At 44.0% G+C, this 16,843-nt stretch overlaps 1 protein-coding gene across 1 annotated transcript in view; it reads right to left on the reverse strand.

The window, feature by feature from the left end:
- Positions 1 to 7,887: 7,887 nt before the first annotated feature.
- si:ch211-191i18.2 (uncharacterized protein LOC564095 homolog) overlaps positions 7,888 to 16,843 on the reverse strand; it is a 51,355-nt gene continuing 42,399 nt past the window's right edge. The window contains exons 4-5 of the mRNA XM_034205133.1: positions 13,902 to 13,957; positions 7,888 to 8,056 (exon numbers count right to left, since the gene is read on the reverse strand). Coding sequence (XP_034061024.1) covers positions 8,053 to 8,056; positions 13,902 to 13,957 — 60 coding nt within the window. The 3' untranslated portion in view covers positions 7,888 to 8,052. The remainder of the gene's footprint in view (positions 8,057 to 13,901; positions 13,958 to 16,843) is intronic.

A 16,843-nucleotide genomic window follows, 5' to 3' on the forward strand; every position in this document is an offset into this window, starting at 1 on the left:
TACACAACACAATAGAGCAATTTGGAAGATACTCAGGATAAAAAATCATATCTATGGCTTTTACTTCTAATTATTTACCAGGCTAGAGACAGGATGTTGTCTAAATAAAATTCCTTCTCATTACATTACTATGTTTTAGCTTAATTTAACTGTAATATGTTCGTTCTACTTTTCAAACCCCACTTACTCTAATATCTGTTAAAATATCCACATTACAAAATGGTTTCATTATCACAGGTCAGCTTCTTTGGTATTCCCATTCTGGACTTACATCTCCCACAGTAGCCCCTTGGCCACTGCTTCTGCATGTGCTTTACCTGTAATAATTCAATCAATATTTAGAAACATGTCAACATAAAAATAATAATAATAATAATAAATAAATAAAAATGCAATGTAATGTAACATTCACCAAACAGTATCTTATCCCCAGACATGGAGCAGGTTAATTCTAAAACTATCATTCAACGGTCAGATTGAACATCCGATTTGGGGCGGCAGGTTTCTTTCAATCCCTGAATGAACAAGTTACTATCTGTCTTGGTTATCTATCTGCCATCTTAACAACAAAATTAACGTCTCAGAACTCCTATTATTTGTTGTTGTGTTACTGTACCAACACCATATTTTTCACACTACAAAAAGAACATCTCCATATGTTCCCCGTTTAAATCCCACTGTTACTTAGAACAACAGCAAAAACCAGCAGAGCATACTAACAGATCAGATAAATGTAAATTGACTCAAGAGTAGGCCTATGTTTTTATGTTATTATGATTATTAATATTAACACTTTTAGTGAACACTTATTCGTATTAACTAAATGCCCTGTCCATAATCCAGACATGCAAATTGTTTGAGTGTAAAAATGTGTTTTTCCCTATCTGTTTACACTCTAAAGATTCTTTAAATTATTATGGATGAATAACTAATCCCTTTTGTACTTCTGATAACAATTATTTATGTGTAATGCTTTAAATATACGTGCTAAATGTAATAGTTCTAAAATTGAACACTAGTGTATATAATAATATACAATATGTCCACCAGATAGAGCCAAACCTTAAATTATCCCTGGTCTCCCTTATGTACCACACCCTGTTGTATACGTTATTTGTCCTTTTCACTCTGACTTCTCCATTTTACAAAACTTCTTCTTATTTCACACTTTCTTATCTATTTTTTCTGTTCTTTTAATCAAACAGCGTAAAAGATCTTGGTCATTTAGAAACAAAATGCTAAATTTGCTGTTTAACAGCCCTACATTGTCGCTGCCACTTTTAGGATATTATAAGGCGCATTCACACTGCGGTACTTTTCCCACAAAGGTTCATGTGAACTCTTTAGTTCGCATGAACTAAGTACAGATCGCGTACACACTGGAAAAAGTCCCTGGGGGTGGATTAGGCAAATGAAGCCGCTGACGTCACTTGTTCTTCTTCTGCTTTGGGTTTACTGGCAGGCCGCAAACCACTTCACGGCGTATACTGCCGCCCAAAGTCCCCGGCCGGAAGTCCCCGGAGTTGGGGACTGGCTTCAGTAGAAGCTGCTGGGAGTCCCAGCAGCTTCTACTGAAGCCTTCCGAGTAAATCGCCAGAACGAAGACACCTCCTCATCTCCACCGCTCCCATGTTTTATTTTGTGTTGCCATAAGTTAGTCTCTCTGCGTTTCTGCTCTGGGCTAATGCTAATGCTAATAATGCTAATACGAGGATAATAAAATGGCGGCTTCACAAAACTTTTTGGGAGTTTTACGGGGCGTGGTTTGCAATCCGCCCAGCCAATCAGAAATATATCTCTTCTCTCACAAGAGAGCCGCACGAAAGTCCCTGCTCTCTAGCAGGGACTTTCGTGGGGGTAAAAAGGTTCACATGAACTAATTTTAGTACCGGCTCTTTTTGGTGTGAACGCGATGAAAGAGTTCACATGAACTAAGTTCACATGAACCTTTGTGGGAAAAGTACCGCAGTGTGAACGCGCCTATAGTCAGTGGCGACTGGTCATTAGGGCACAGCCCCACCTAGTGTCAGCAGAAAGTATTAAAAATAATGATTACAAAAAAATGCTAAAAATTAAATAAAATATAAAATATATTTTAAGATCATGTTTAATCATCTGATTCGTCTGTGCATTGCTGTTTTAGTATGTGTTCTTCTAATTAGTGTCTACAGTGTGTGCCTATTGAGCTGTTTAGAGCCATGTGGGACAAAACCCGATCCTGCCCCACCCTCTCACTGTCTAAGTGAACGGTGACTGTAAAAACTACACTGTGCATGCTCAGAGTATTTTCCTATTTAATGTGTGTGGCAAAAAATAATGACCAAAGGGGCATAGTGCTGCCATCCCCACCATACGTCATCTCACATCATTCAGAGCTGATTGGCTGTAAGTACGTGTGCCGCGAAAAGTGTGGTGTGTGAAGAGCAGGTGAAGAGAGAGACGCGTCCTAAAACCAGGAAGTAAGCTTCCCTCGACAAAAAAGCAATGAGATTTCTCCATAGGATTTTAGAAAATAGCTCAAAATAAGATCTGTGGGAAACAAACCTGTTAGATAAATGCACGTTTTGTTCAGCCGGATAATATCCACATGTCTACCCTACTTTTATAATTTTCGAATCATAAATCTATCGATTAGATTTATGACTTTTGAAACTACAAGAAGATAAGGAGGACTTTTACAAAAAAGTAATAGAGATTTTTGTCCAGAGGGATAGGCAAATGGACTTAATCTTCAAGTCAAGGTAAGACTGCAATTTTATTGAAAATGGGATCTTACTAAAGGCCCTGTCACACTGTCCCGAAATTGACACCCGATGGACACACGAATATGGAATTGTGAATTTCGCACGAAGATGGCCCCGAACCACACACAAAGGCAACATTTACATTACATTTAAGACATACAACTGCAACGAAAGTACCAAAAACAATTATGTTACAGTACTATGATACTGTACTGATATCTTCAGACTTTGTTCTTTACTTTATCCATCGTTATATGTAGAAAATATTACGTTTCCTCCGTAATGTTGTTTCCATAACAACAACAACTTCCTGTCAACTGTCCTTCAAAATAATATATTATATCCTTTTTAGTTTCAGAGAACACAAATTGGGTTATTTACATAATATATTTACATGATTTTGTTGTGCAATAAAACAACCCGATGGACACACGATAAAGGAAATGTTCAAATTCGGCTGTGATCGTAGCAACATCGGGCCATTCGTGAGGGCATCTTAAGCCATCGTATGACCGCCGGTGGAGTTTCTCAGGCTCCGGCAGCAACTTCGTGAGCGGTGGCAAAATCTTTGGCATGCCAAAAAATTGCCGAAGGACCTTGCGAAGGTTCATTTTCGTGTTGAATTCGTGTGTCAATTTTGCCCTTCGTAAGGCCATCGTGAGGGCATCTTGTTATCATCGGTGCCATCGGGCATTCACCCCGATCAGCGTGAGGGTGAATGCACCGATGATAACACGAAGATGACACGATTTGACAAGATGCCCTCACGAGTGCCTTACGAAGTTGCCGCTCACGAAGTTGCTGCCGGAGCCTGAGAAACTCCACCGGCGGTCATACGATGGCTTAAGATGCCCTCACGAATGGCCCGATGTTGCTACGATCACAGCCGAATTTGAACATTTCCTTTATCGTGTGTCCATCGGGTGTCAATTTCGGGACAGTGTGACAGGGCCTTAAGAGAGAACAATTCAATATTTAAATGATAACATTACATTTTTTGGGTATCCTTTTGTTGAACTGTCTGTTTAAAATTAATCGAAGCATCAGACAAAAAAAGCTTTTGAAAATAATATTATATTTTGATTTAGGTCAAAATATAATATTTGTAAACCTGAACAGTCAGTGCCAGTGCCTCACCAGCCATGAACCTCACTGCAGAAGCTTATAGACATCTAATTTGTTTGTGCCCCACCACTTTTGTACATATTAAAACGCCACTGATTATAGTATAGTTAATAGGAAGGAATGAGACAATTAAGGAGCCGTCACTGAATTAACATAATCACCCTTTTTAATAATAATAATACATTCGATTTGTAAAGCACCTTTCATTGCTAACAGCAATCCCAAGGTGCTACAGGAGGCATAATAAAAATAAACAAAAGTTTAATCAAAAGCTTTTTTTTAAATAAAGGTTTTTAGGCCTTTCTTGAAGGCGTCAGTGGTCTGTGGAGTCCTCAGGTGGTCTGTGGAGTCCTCAGGTGGTCTGGGAGGGAAATCCATAGGTGAGGAGCAGCTGCACAGAAAGCCCGATCCCCCATTGTGCAGAGTTTGGTCCTGGGGGGACGAAGCAGATGGTTGGTTGTGGAGCGGAGGTTGCGTGTGGAGGTTTGAGATGTGAGAAGTTCCTTCAGGTATGGAGGAGCGTTCCCGTGGATGCATTGATGGGTCAGTAGTGCGATCTTGTATTCGATCCTGAATGAGACAGGAAGCCAGTGGAGGGAATGAAGGACGGGTGTGATGTAGTTGTACTTTCTCACCCTCATCAGGATCCTAGCGGCACTGTTCTGTACGTATTGGAGCTTCTGAAGGCTCCCGCTAGGAGTCCCGATGAGGAGAGCGTTGCAGTAATCGAGCCTTGAGGAGATGAAGGCATGGACCAGTTATTCAGCATCTGACAGTGTGAGTGTGGGACGGAGTTTTGCAATGTTCCTGAGGTGGTAGAAGGAGGTTTTGCACAGGTGTTTGATGTGGGTGTCAAAGGTCAGATGTCTGTCAAATCTTACACCCAGGTTGGAAACTGATGCGGAGAGGGGTATGTTTTGTCCAGAAAAGGTTATGTGGGTTATGGGGGAGGACTGGACCTGGTTTGGGGTGCCAACTAAAATAGCTTCTGTTTTGGAGCTATTTAGCTGCTGGAAGTTTTGTTGCATCCAAGCCGTTATCTCCTCAATGCAGGTGTTAAAGAATGTTGATGGGAACGGTGATGATGATGGTGACAGTGAGGAAGCATGTGGGATAGGTTCTGTCTTTATATATAGCTGCGTGTCATCAGCGTAGCAATATAATTATATTCCATGCTTGCTGATGACACGGCCAAAGGGAAGAGTGTACAGGGTGAACAGAGTAGGCCCAAGGACCGACCCTTGAGGGACACCACAGGTGACAGGGTGTGTCTGGGACCTCGCACCTCCCAAGGAGACATACTCTGTTCTTCCAGACAGGGAGGACTGGAACCAGCTCAGGGTGGAGTCAGAGAGTCCGTTGGTGTATTGGAGGCGCTGAAGGAGGTGGTTATGGTCGACAGTGTTGAATGCTGCAGTCAGATCCAGGAGGATGAGGAGAGATAGGGAACCAGGTTCAGCCGCCATCAGCAGGTCGTTTGTGACCTTGACCAGAGCTGTTTCAGTGCTGTGGGCGGAACGGAAACCGGACTGGAATTTATCAAAGAGGCCGTTTAGTTGTAGATGGTCCTGAAGCTGGGCGGCAACTACTTTTTCCAGCACCCTGATTAGAAATGGGAGGTTGGAGATGGGCCTGTAGTTGGTGAGGACATCTGGGTCTTGGGTGGGTTTTTTGAGAAGGGGTCTGATGACGGCAGTTTTAAGAGCAGATGGAACATGACCAGCCTTGAGGGAGCTGTTGATGACGTAGGTGATAATGGGACCCTTTTGAACCTATGCCGATGGGCTCTCCCAGAAAGTCTTCACTTACTATACCTATCTTACTTTAAATCTAATCACTGGCCCTATTCTTAATTTTTCTCAAAACACAGCCTCCACACGGCGGTGGAGCTTTTCACAGCACCCCTGATGCTTTAGTGTCTCTGACACTTCCCAACGTCCCTGACGTTTTAGTGTACCTGACATTTTAGTGTCCCCGACACTTGCCAACTTCCCTGACGTTTAAGTGTCCCTGACACTGTTATCACATGCACATTTACAAGAAATATATCCTTTGCTCCTTACACATTTCAGTTATCTATATTGTACATTACCTCCCCCCTCACTCACAGTTTTTATCAGTCCTATTTCTACCTATGCAGAATGTTGGCAGTATACAACAGGCTTCTGCTCACCTTTGATCTTGGCCCTGTGAGTATTGGTGGGATCTGGTGGAGGTCGCCGCCGTCCTTCAGTCCCTCGGACTCGAAGCCGTGAGTCACAAATCGTCTCTTCGGAATCACGTCGTGGGTCGCCATTTTGTTGTGTTCAAAATTCAAGGAAAGACAAACAACTTCTAAGTTCAACTATTTATTAAAAGAGAGCAAAATATATATTACTTGGCCAAGGACTCCGTCAGGTCACAGAAATCACAGGCAGCAAAGCTGTAATCTGTAACCACTATTTCCATAAAAAAGCCTCGAACCTTGTGCGTCAATACATTTTATTACACAGGGCTTTGCCCGTACATTTATGATTGGTTGAGACTAGTTGGGGAGGACCATGGTCTAGACTTTGGCTTCCCTGGTTGGTGCGCAGACTTAGACAAAAGTCTCTTGGCAACACGATCTTCCAATCAGCATTCGGCCGGCCTGTGAAGGTTCCTCCCTACTCTGTCACTATCCTAGTAATTTGTTTTTGCTAAAGTTTATACAGAAAAAGTGGAATCCTGGTTATACTGATTCCCAGCTATGCGTGGGAGTGAAACTCACCCACACGGCCAAGGCCAGAGCCTCAGTAACTCATTGTCCTCTTACAGTGTCTGCACCTGGCTTTGCTATATTAGTATTGCAAGCTAAACACTGTCATGACTGTCCCCTTCGTTTCGCATCAAACCCGTTATAGTCATAACAATATCTCATGAGCACAATAATGCATATAATGTAATAATAAGAATCCCTCTGGTAATGTTATATACAAATAGACTCCACACTACATTAAAGTTTATTTCATATTCTTTAAATACGTTTTTGTGTCCAGCTTCATTAAAGTCTCAACAATCCTGGGATTTTCTTCGTCTGATCTAAACGTGTTTCTCCTGTGTTTAACTGAAGAGCACGTCAGAAAATCTTCAAGCAGGGTCAGCAGTGAACTGACACGTGTGGGCGGAGAGTTGTTGTTGTTGTTGTCAGGAGTTTGTTGCTAACACACAATATGTTTGAGTTATTTTAAGTGCATGGAAAAATCATCTCACATATGTGACCTGCTCCATCGAAATCAGTCGCATTGACCCGAAGACACATTTTGAGTTGTATACACTGCTGGAAAGAGGATATTCATAGCTTTCTAATGATATCAGGATTGTTTTTGTACTCCAAATATTAAGCAAAATATGTCACATTATATAATGACTGTCACCGAGTCATCATTTTGAGAAAAAAGCCTTCAAAGTTTCCTCTTCTCTGGAATCCATCGATCTGATTGATTATTAGCGGAGCAAATGATCAAAGTAGTAGGGAGGGAAGATATTTTCGTTTGGATTACTGGTCTGGGGGAAGCTCGCGAGTATGTGTGTGTGTATACGTGTGTGTGTGTGTATTTTTGCGTTTGTGAGTATTGTGTTTGTTTCCCGGGGAAAACCCTCACGAGAAACACCGGCTGTTGTTATGCCTGCTGTGACGTTAAGTTACTCCGTTCTCCGCTTGTAATTATGCCGTTACAAGCTTCAAAGTTGTATTTATCATCTGAATTTTCCGAAACAAGTTGAATATTCTGAAAGCCAAGACTTTGTTTAATTGAAATCAGATGAAAACAAACTGTAACGGACCCTGCGGTGTTATCTATGATTACTATACGCTTACATTCATAATAAGGGGGCGGCGCTGCGGAAGAGCAGAGTGGTGAGGAAGAGCTGTCATCTTCCCTTTACAAGCTTCAAACATGTATTTATCGTGTGATTTTGGAAATAAAAGTTTCATATTCTGAAAGCCAAGACTTTGTTTATTTCAAATCAAACAAAACACTCGAATCCCGAAAAACTATTTTTTTACGCAAATCCACGTTTATTTTTTTATTTATTATGAAAGTGAAAAAGTTTTCTAAGAATACAAAGAGTCTGTGAACTGTGATTGGCTGAAGGGAGCATGGGTCCTCTGCAGAGGTCAAAGGTAATCGGGGGACAGTGACCCCCTCCAGGACCACTGACATCAGCTGCAAACAGACAAACAGAAAACTCTGATTAGTTTTTTCTAAACATCAATAAGGGTTAAAAAGTATGATAATAATTACCTTGATGATGTCACTGACTGGAATAATAATAATTAATTATAATTATATATATATATAGAAAGTCACATGTCTGATTTTTAAAGAATTTATTTGCAAATGATGGTGGAAAATAAGTATTTGGTCAATAACAAAAGTTCATCTCAATACTTTGTTATATACCCTTTGTTGGCAATGACAGAGGTCAAACGTTTTCTGTAAGTCTTCACAAGGTTTTCACACACTGTTGCTGGTATTTTGGCCCATTCCTCCATGCAGATCTCCTCTAGAACAGTGATGTTTTGGGGCTGTCGCTGGGCAACACAGACTTTCAACTCCCTCCAAAGATTTTCTATGGGGTTGAGATCTGGAAACTGGCTAGGCCACTCAAGGACCTTGAAATGCTTCTTACGAAGCCACTCCTTCGTTGCCCGGGCGGTGTGTTTGGGATCATTGTCATGCTGAAAGACCCAGCCACGTTTCATCTTCAATGCCCTTTCTGATGGAAGGAGGTTGTCACTCAAAATCTCACGATACGTGGCCCCATTCATTCTTTCCTTTACACGGATCAGTCGTCCTGGTCCCTTTGCAGAAAAACAGCCCCAAAGCATGATGTTTCCACCCCCATGTTTCACAGTAGGTATGGTGTTCTTTGGATGCAACTCAGCATTCTTTCTCCTCCAAACACGTCTAGTTGAGTTTTTACCAAAAAGTTCTATTTTGGTTTCATCTGACCATATGACTTTCTCCCAATCCTCTTCTGGATCATCTAAATGCTCTCTAGCAAACTTCAGACGGGCCTGGACATGTACTGGCTTAAGCAGGGGGACACGTCTGGCACTGCAGGATTTGAGTCCCTGGCGGCGTAGTGTGTTACTGATGGTAGCCTTTGTTACTTTGGTCCCAGCTCTCTGCAGGTCATTGACTAGGTCCCCCCGTGTGGTTCTGGGATGTTTGCTCACCGTTCTTGTGATCATTTTGACCCCACGGGGTGAGATCTTGCGTGGAGCCCCAGATCGAGGGAGATTATCAGTGGTCTTGTATGTCTTCCATTTTCTGATAATTGCTCCCACAGTTGATTTCTTCACACCAAGCTGCTTACCTATTACAGATTCAGTCTTCCCAGCCTGGTGCAGGTCTACAATTTTGTTTCTGGTGTCCTTTGACAGCTCTTTGGTCTTGGCCATAGTGGAGTTTGGAGTGTGACTGTTTGAGGTTGTGGACAGGTGTATTTTATACTGATAACGAGTTCAAACAGGTGCCATTAATACAGTTAACAAGTGGAGGACAGAGGAGGCTCTTAAAGGAATACTCCACTCATTAGATAATTAATCAAAACTTCAGTATTTAGTGAAACATTATGTTTAAAACATACCCTGAAGAAATCAGCGATATTCCCCGGTACATAATGATTTTATAGCTCTTTTTTATCAAAACCTGTATATTCTGTCAGGCCGCTGCCATTTTTGCCATTTTCAGTAGTCACGTGATGGTCGTGACGTCATCCATGCGTTCACTTTGTAAACACACGAAAACATGGCGGAGTATTTGAGTTCGGACTCGTCAGCCGAGGAAGAAGTTTTGAGCAATATGAAGAGATTGGATGGGAGAATTCAGCCATACAGGTTCGAGCCAAGTAGTCAGAACCGTCAGGAATCCAGGGACAGTGACAATGAGGATGAACAGCACGGTGATCTTGCTGGAGACGATCCCTTTACTCGTGCAATTGATTTCGGGAGGCGAGTAGGAAGACCTGTACATGAATGGTGTACCTAGAACCACGATTTTATGGGGCCGGAAAAACTGGGGAAAAGTACCCGCTAGCCGGTACTACGCTATATGGAAAGGCCACCAAAAACTGGCCTGGCCTGGACGATAAAGGACGTTTAAACGGGGCTACCCGCTGCAATGGAAATGCGCTATAACATACCTTATTCTTACTCCGAGCACTACTTCTGGTCCTCCGTCGCTTCACACTTGCAGAGGGCGATTTCTCAACTGGCCGAACTGGTGTCCTGGTCGGTGATGACACCAGAAAGACCGATGGTACTGCATCTCCATTAAGTAATGGTTGTTCAATAAATCCCATGTTATGTTTTATCATACTCTCAGAGTAGTCGTCCGAAAACTTGAAATGTTCGCTGCATACATGCGCCTGTGGATCTTTCGGTTCGGGCCGGCCACATTTCGCTAGCCACTGCCTCCGAACGTACTTCCTACGCTTACCTTTTGGCAACAGATGGAACCGAGCATTCCGTGGATTGTTCCTATCAGAATTGTGGCAATGTTTCGCGATACAATGAGGCATATTTGAAGAGAGTAACTACAGTAAATAACATGAACATCAACGTGTCCTCGAACCAAACGCATGGTTTACGTCACGTCCGGTAAAATGGCGCCGCCCACAGTGTTGATGTTATTTTGGTAATTAATCAGTTTAAAATCACTGATAATGTCATCGGATAATAAAAAAAAAAGAGAGACTGGCAGAGACTGGTCTGTTTTATCGGATGATAATTATTTAAAAATGAGTGTCATGAGCATACCATTCCTTTAAAGAAGAAGTTACAGGTCTGTGAGAGCCAGAAATCTTGTTTGTTTGTAGGTGACCAAATACTTATTTTACCGAGGAATTTACCAATTAATTCATTAAACATCCTACAATGTGATTTCCTGGATTCTTTCCCCCCATTCTGTCTCTCATAGTTTAAGTGTACCTAGGATGAAAATTACAGGCCTCTCTCATCTTTTAAAGTGGGAGAACTTGCAAATTGGTGTCTGACTAAACACTTTTTTGCCCCACACACCGGTGCATCTCAATAAATTAGATAATCGTGGAAAAGTACATTTATTTCAGTAATTTAATTTAAAAGGTGGAACTCATATATTATATAGATTAATTTCACACAAAATGAATTATTTCAAGCCTTTATTTGTTTTAATCTTGATGGTTGCGGCTCACAGCTAATGAAAACCCAACATTCAGTATATCAGAAAATGTGAATATTACACAAGACCAATACAAAACTGATTTTTAATACAGAAATGTCGGCCTTCTGAAAAGTATGTTCATGTGTAAGCACTCAGTACTTGGTTGGGCCTCCTTTTGCATGAATTACTGCCTCCATGTGGCGTGACATGGAGGCGATCAGCCTGTGGCTCTGCTGAAGATGAAGGCTCCAGTGGCTGGTATGGGGGGGATCCTCAGGGTGCAGGGCCGCACGGACACAGCGTATCTCACCCCCCCTTGATGAGAGCCTGGAAGCCCATCTGCTCCCACAGGCAGCAGGATGGGCGGAGGGTAAAAAGCCTCTGCCTCGTGACCGAGAGACGCTGGAATATTTTGATAAAATATTCCGGCTCGGAACACAGATGGCTGCAGCGGCGAATAATCTGGGTGTGTTGGGCGTTTTCGCTGATTACTCCTCAGCAGGACGCCCCTGCCTCTCCATCTCAGGATCGGAGCGATTATTTGTACCGCAGCATCGGCAGATGAATAACCTGATCCATGGTGTGGCCGCTGCAGCTGGCCGTGTAATGTCCCTGGCTATAGTGCACGCCACGTCTGGCTGGGACTCACGGCTCTCTCCAGGAAGGACCGTGATGATCTCCTAGGGCCCCCCGGCTCAATACCGGCACCCGTGGGGACAGGCTGCGCAGTCCCGACAGGCCTCTGCTCCAGCTCCGTGCTGACGAGACGAGAATAATTGTTGGTCATTCTGGTAGCCCCAGGTCGCCGCTCGTCGCCGTGGTACACATAAGTGACACAGATGATGGTGGGCCAGCCCTGGGCAGTTCCTCAGTTCCGGGGGCGCTGTCTCAGGAAGCGGGTGCCTTAGGGGCGTTACCTACTCTGGGCCAACTTCTCCAGGCTTGGCTCCTGAGAGGGACAGGCTGAGAAGGGGTGGACTGTCTGACAAAGTTATACAGACTATCCAGGCAGCAAGGGCGGGATCCAACACAGCCTGTTACAGGACGAAGTGGTTGGGATTCCTATAGTCACTCGAACTGGTACAGCCGGGCTATTGGTCCACAAATCATCGACCTGAGGGATGCATCATTTCATGTCAAAATTGCTAGAGAGTCAAAACACAGGAAATATTTGCGTTTTGCCTTCCAGGGGATAGCATACGAGTACAACAGACTACCGTTCAGCTACTCCCTGTCCCCACACACGTTCAGCAAATGTGTAACCACAGCGCTTCAGCCGCTTCGCGACCATGGCATGAGGGTTATATTTTATCTCAACGACCTCATAGACCATGGCCAGGTCCAGGGAATGGGCAGATGTTCCACACAGCCCAATTGATCTTACACCTAACCAAGTTGGGGGTTTGCAGTCAATTGGAAGAAGAGGAGTCCCAGCAGATGGGGTATCTGGGGATTTTGCTCCAGATGCAGCCCCCATAGAGAGCAAGGGGTACACCCCATCGAGAGCGAGGTGTACGCCCCATCGAGAAGGAGGGCAGGCTACGTGCCACTCTGTCAGAGGAGAGACAGACATGGTGCGAGGAAGGGAGTCTAGAGCCTCTGTCCGGTACATTGGGCTCTATTCTATACTGGCTACAGCTACTGGTGGACCAGGGGCTTGCTCATGCCACAGTCAAGGTGTATGCAGCAGCCATCTCATCCTGTCATGCGGGATTTGGCGGAAGACCAGTCTTTAGCCAACCGCTTATGAAGCGTTTTTGCAGGGGATCAGGAGACAGCGCCCAGTGGTGCAGGTCTCCACCCCGCAATGGGAACTGCCATTGGTGCTCGAGGCTTCGGTTACAGAACCGTTGAGCCTCTGGAGCTCTCCTCCCTGTAGGCGCTATCATTGAGAAAGAGAGAAGCAAAAAGAAACAGCTTTGCTGCTTGCTTTAACTTCTGCCAAGAGAGTATGCGAGCTGACCGCTCTATCGGTGCACCCGAGTTGCCTTCTGGTTCGTGGTGACCGTATCAGGGCGACACTCAGACCCCTCTACCTAGGGGCCCTGTCTTTCCTATGCCGCTCGCTGAAGAGGGTGTAGGATGACAGACTGGAGGCTTAGCCACCTTATATACTATAGGCCTGCGCGCACATTCAGGTAGGCTCGCCCTGATTGGCCAGCTACGTTTATACAACTTCAGTGTGTGAACGCTCACGTATCATTGATGAGAGTAGTACCCATAGAGTCCAGTAGAGGGCTCCGCCTGTGCTTGTAGAACTAAGGTTACAATACGTAACCCACCGTTTTGTCAAGAGGAAGTTGAGAGCAGAGCCACAGGCTGACGGCATGGAGGCGGTAATTCATGCTAAACGAGACCCAACCAAGTACTGAGAGCAGAATTTGAGAGCAGAAACATGAACATACTTTCTGTATTTCTGTATTAAAGTACATTTTTGTAATGGACTAATTTAATATTCAAATTTCCGGGGATTCTGAATTTGGGGTTTTCATTAGCTGTAAGGCGTAATCATCAAGATTAAAACAAATAAACCCTTGAAATAATTCACTTTGTGTGAAATTAATCTATATAATATGAGTTCCACCTTGAAAAATGTAATTGAATTAATTAACTTTTCCACAAATGTATTGAGATGCAGCTATATATATATATATACTGTACAGTATGTATTCTAGCTTATTGTATTATGTTTATACATTCTCCTTACTCCTCCTTTCCTTTTCTTACTTTTCTTTCCCCATTCATTAGTTTTCTTCTTTCTTTTTAGGGAAACAACAGAGTGACTCTACAAAGTTTGACGGACAGGTGATGTGTGTGTGTGTGTGTGTGTGTGTGTGTGTGTGTGTGTGTGTGTCCTCACAGTGTGTGTTGCAGGCTGATCAGAATCATCAGAGTCCAGACGAGCTTCCAGATTTCCTACAGATATTAAACACATCATCAGAGATCATATTTATATTCACAGGAAAATAGAAACTTGAAGTGTTATAATTATTGTGAGGAGAACGAGATTCATTCCCTAATATGTGTCTCTTCGTATCATTAATACAACACAGATTGGTTGGTATATTCTACTGATTTCGTTATGAAGTTGATCTAATATTCATAAATGCAGATTTCATCTGTTAGGATGTGTTATATCTCTCACAGGCTCCGCCCTCTATTGGACTCTATGGGTACTACCTTATCCTGCGTGCATTCTCCCACTGAGACTTCTATAGACGTAGCCGTCTGTCGGGGCGCCGTGGTACTCAGAAATGACACAGATGAAGGTGGGCCAGCCCTGGGCGGTTCCCCAGTTCTGGGGGGCGATGTCTCAAGAGGCAGGTGCAATCGGGGCGTTACCCACTCTCGGACAACTTCTCCAGGCCTGGCTCCTGAGAGGGACAGGCTGAGACAGGGTGGATTATCTGACAGTGTTATTCAGTCTATCCAGGCAGCTAGAGCTGGATCCACCACAGCCTGTTACAGGCCAAAGTGCGTGCGCTAGCTTGTTATGTGGAGCGTACAGCTGCCCTTAGATGCACTGAACAGCTGTTTGTGTGCTTCGGGGGCGGTGTGATCGGGAAAGCTCTGTCCAAGAAACGCTTGGCAGGCTGGCTCTGCGAGTGCATTGCACATGCCTACGGACAGGCAGGGAGCCTGCCCTACGGGGGTTCGTGCGCACTCCACACCGGCTGTGGCTGTGTCAACAGCCTTATTCAACGGTGTGAGTGTGGAGGATATATGCACGGCGGCGTCTTGGTTGACGCCATGCCCCTTCATAAGGTTTTATCTCTCGGACATGTCTGGCTCTTTCTCCTCGTCTGTGCTTGCTGGGGCAACACAGGATTTGTAGGGGGGGGGGGTGGGGGGGTTGTGGATCAGTTGACATCTGACCCCCTCCCCGGACGTGATGTGCCTTCGCCCTCTGAGGGTCCCGGGATGGGCAAGGAGCGCGCTGGCCCATTACGGGACACTCTGCACGGGGTCAGTGCCTGAGTGTGAGGCATGGGCGCTGGCGCTCTCCCTTTTATCCTTAGGGATTCAGGGAGGCAGGTGCGTAGTAAGCCCATACAGGGCCGAGGGGGCTCTCCCCATCCGTCTATAGGCGGGGGGGGGGGGGGGTCCCCCGGCACTGTTTTTTGAGCACACTGTCTGCGAGGTAAGTGCAGCAGGGTGTGCTCTGTCAGCCGCAGCCCAGGTTTCTCCTCGGTCACAACCGGGTTAAAGGAGAATGTGGGGCAGCAGCTGCTGACCAGAAAAGCCGGTCAGGGGCAGGAGGGTGGAATGGTGTTGTTGGACGACAGTGCGCGTATACATCAGGGCTCCACCCACTATACTAGTCAGGGGGCCAACACTGATATTGCAACTTAAGTAATCGCTTTTGGGTAGAAGCTGTAAACCTATCCAGTATTCATGTTTAACCCCTTGACATATGGCCTAGCTATGTTGACAACTTTGAAAATGATTGTTTTGGTCATTTAATCATTGTATCATTGTAAGTGGTAAAATCGGACCTTTTTTCACAATGCTGCCAAATTAGTGACAATTTGCTCTGTAATTTCTAACAATTTTGTAATATTATCCCTCATTATATCTCCTGTGAAAGTATGATCTTAACTATTGATTAAAAAAAATCAACCAATGGTAAAACAATATCATAGCCTACCACAATACAAAGCAAAACACAGCAGCAATGTCAGTGAAGCAAAATAGTTATACAGTTCAAACTAATGGGTGGTATTTTAGATAATACATAGTTTGAGTCTGATATTGTCGACTAAATAACAGTTACCTCCGGATTCGACCACCAAGTGTTGCCAAAAAAACAGGTATGCTAAACCTTTTTCCATCTACAAGCTAGCTAGCCCATCTGCTAGCTAGCTAGCAGCACAGATCATTCCATATTTTCCATCTCAATTTTTCACTTCACCAACAGTCAAATTAAGGAGTACTGTGTGCACATGAGTTTTTGTGAGAATGTGTACCGGTAAAATAGCTATAGCATCTATTACACATGTATATAGAACACTAGAAGTTTAAATCTGCTGGTTAGCTAGCCAGCTCCTGAGATAATGTATAGCTAAAGATGTTGCAGTGATCCACTTTTTAATTTCTCCTCACAAGAATAGAGACTAGAGTAGTGATACTATGTATTTGCCTTTCAGATGAGCCAATATGAAGCCAGAGGGAGCTGTAGTGAGTAAAAGAAGAAGAATAGCAAATGATATTAATTGGGAAAAATGCTTTACTTGTCAACATGACTATGGGAAAAACAGGCAAGATAAACTACTAAGAAAAGCATCTGAGGATGGACTGAAATGCATTAAACTTCGAGCAAGTGAATGAGTAAAATACAAAGATGTACAATATGTTGATACTCTAGATCGGATTCAGGAGTTCCTGGACACAAAAGCCGAAGAGGTCCAGTGACACAAGACATGCTATGCTGATTTTACCCATGCCGTTGTCATTGATCGTCTTAAGCAGCGCTTTGAAAACACTAAGGACACACTGGAACCTGCAAGCTGCCCTCGTCCCACTAGAAGTTCAATTGCTCTAGTCATTTGGGAAAAATGCATTTTTTGTCAGGAGGATAAGTCTCAGGAAAACCTCCACACTATTCAAGTCTTACGCACATCAGAAAATATTCTTCAGCTGGCTCAGCTAGACACAGTATTGAGATGCAAGCTTGCAGGAGTCAATGACTTGATTGCAGCAGAGGGCAAATATCATCTTATCTGCTACAGGGCATTCTCCAGGAAGTACCTATGGAGTCAGATTTGGGTCAATATTCTAGCGTGTAAAACAAGCTACTCACGA

Source organism: Gymnodraco acuticeps, unplaced genomic scaffold (assembly GCF_902827175.1).
Source record: "Gymnodraco acuticeps unplaced genomic scaffold, fGymAcu1.1, whole genome shotgun sequence".
Lineage (NCBI taxonomy): Eukaryota > Metazoa > Chordata > Actinopteri > Perciformes > Bathydraconidae > Gymnodraco > Gymnodraco acuticeps.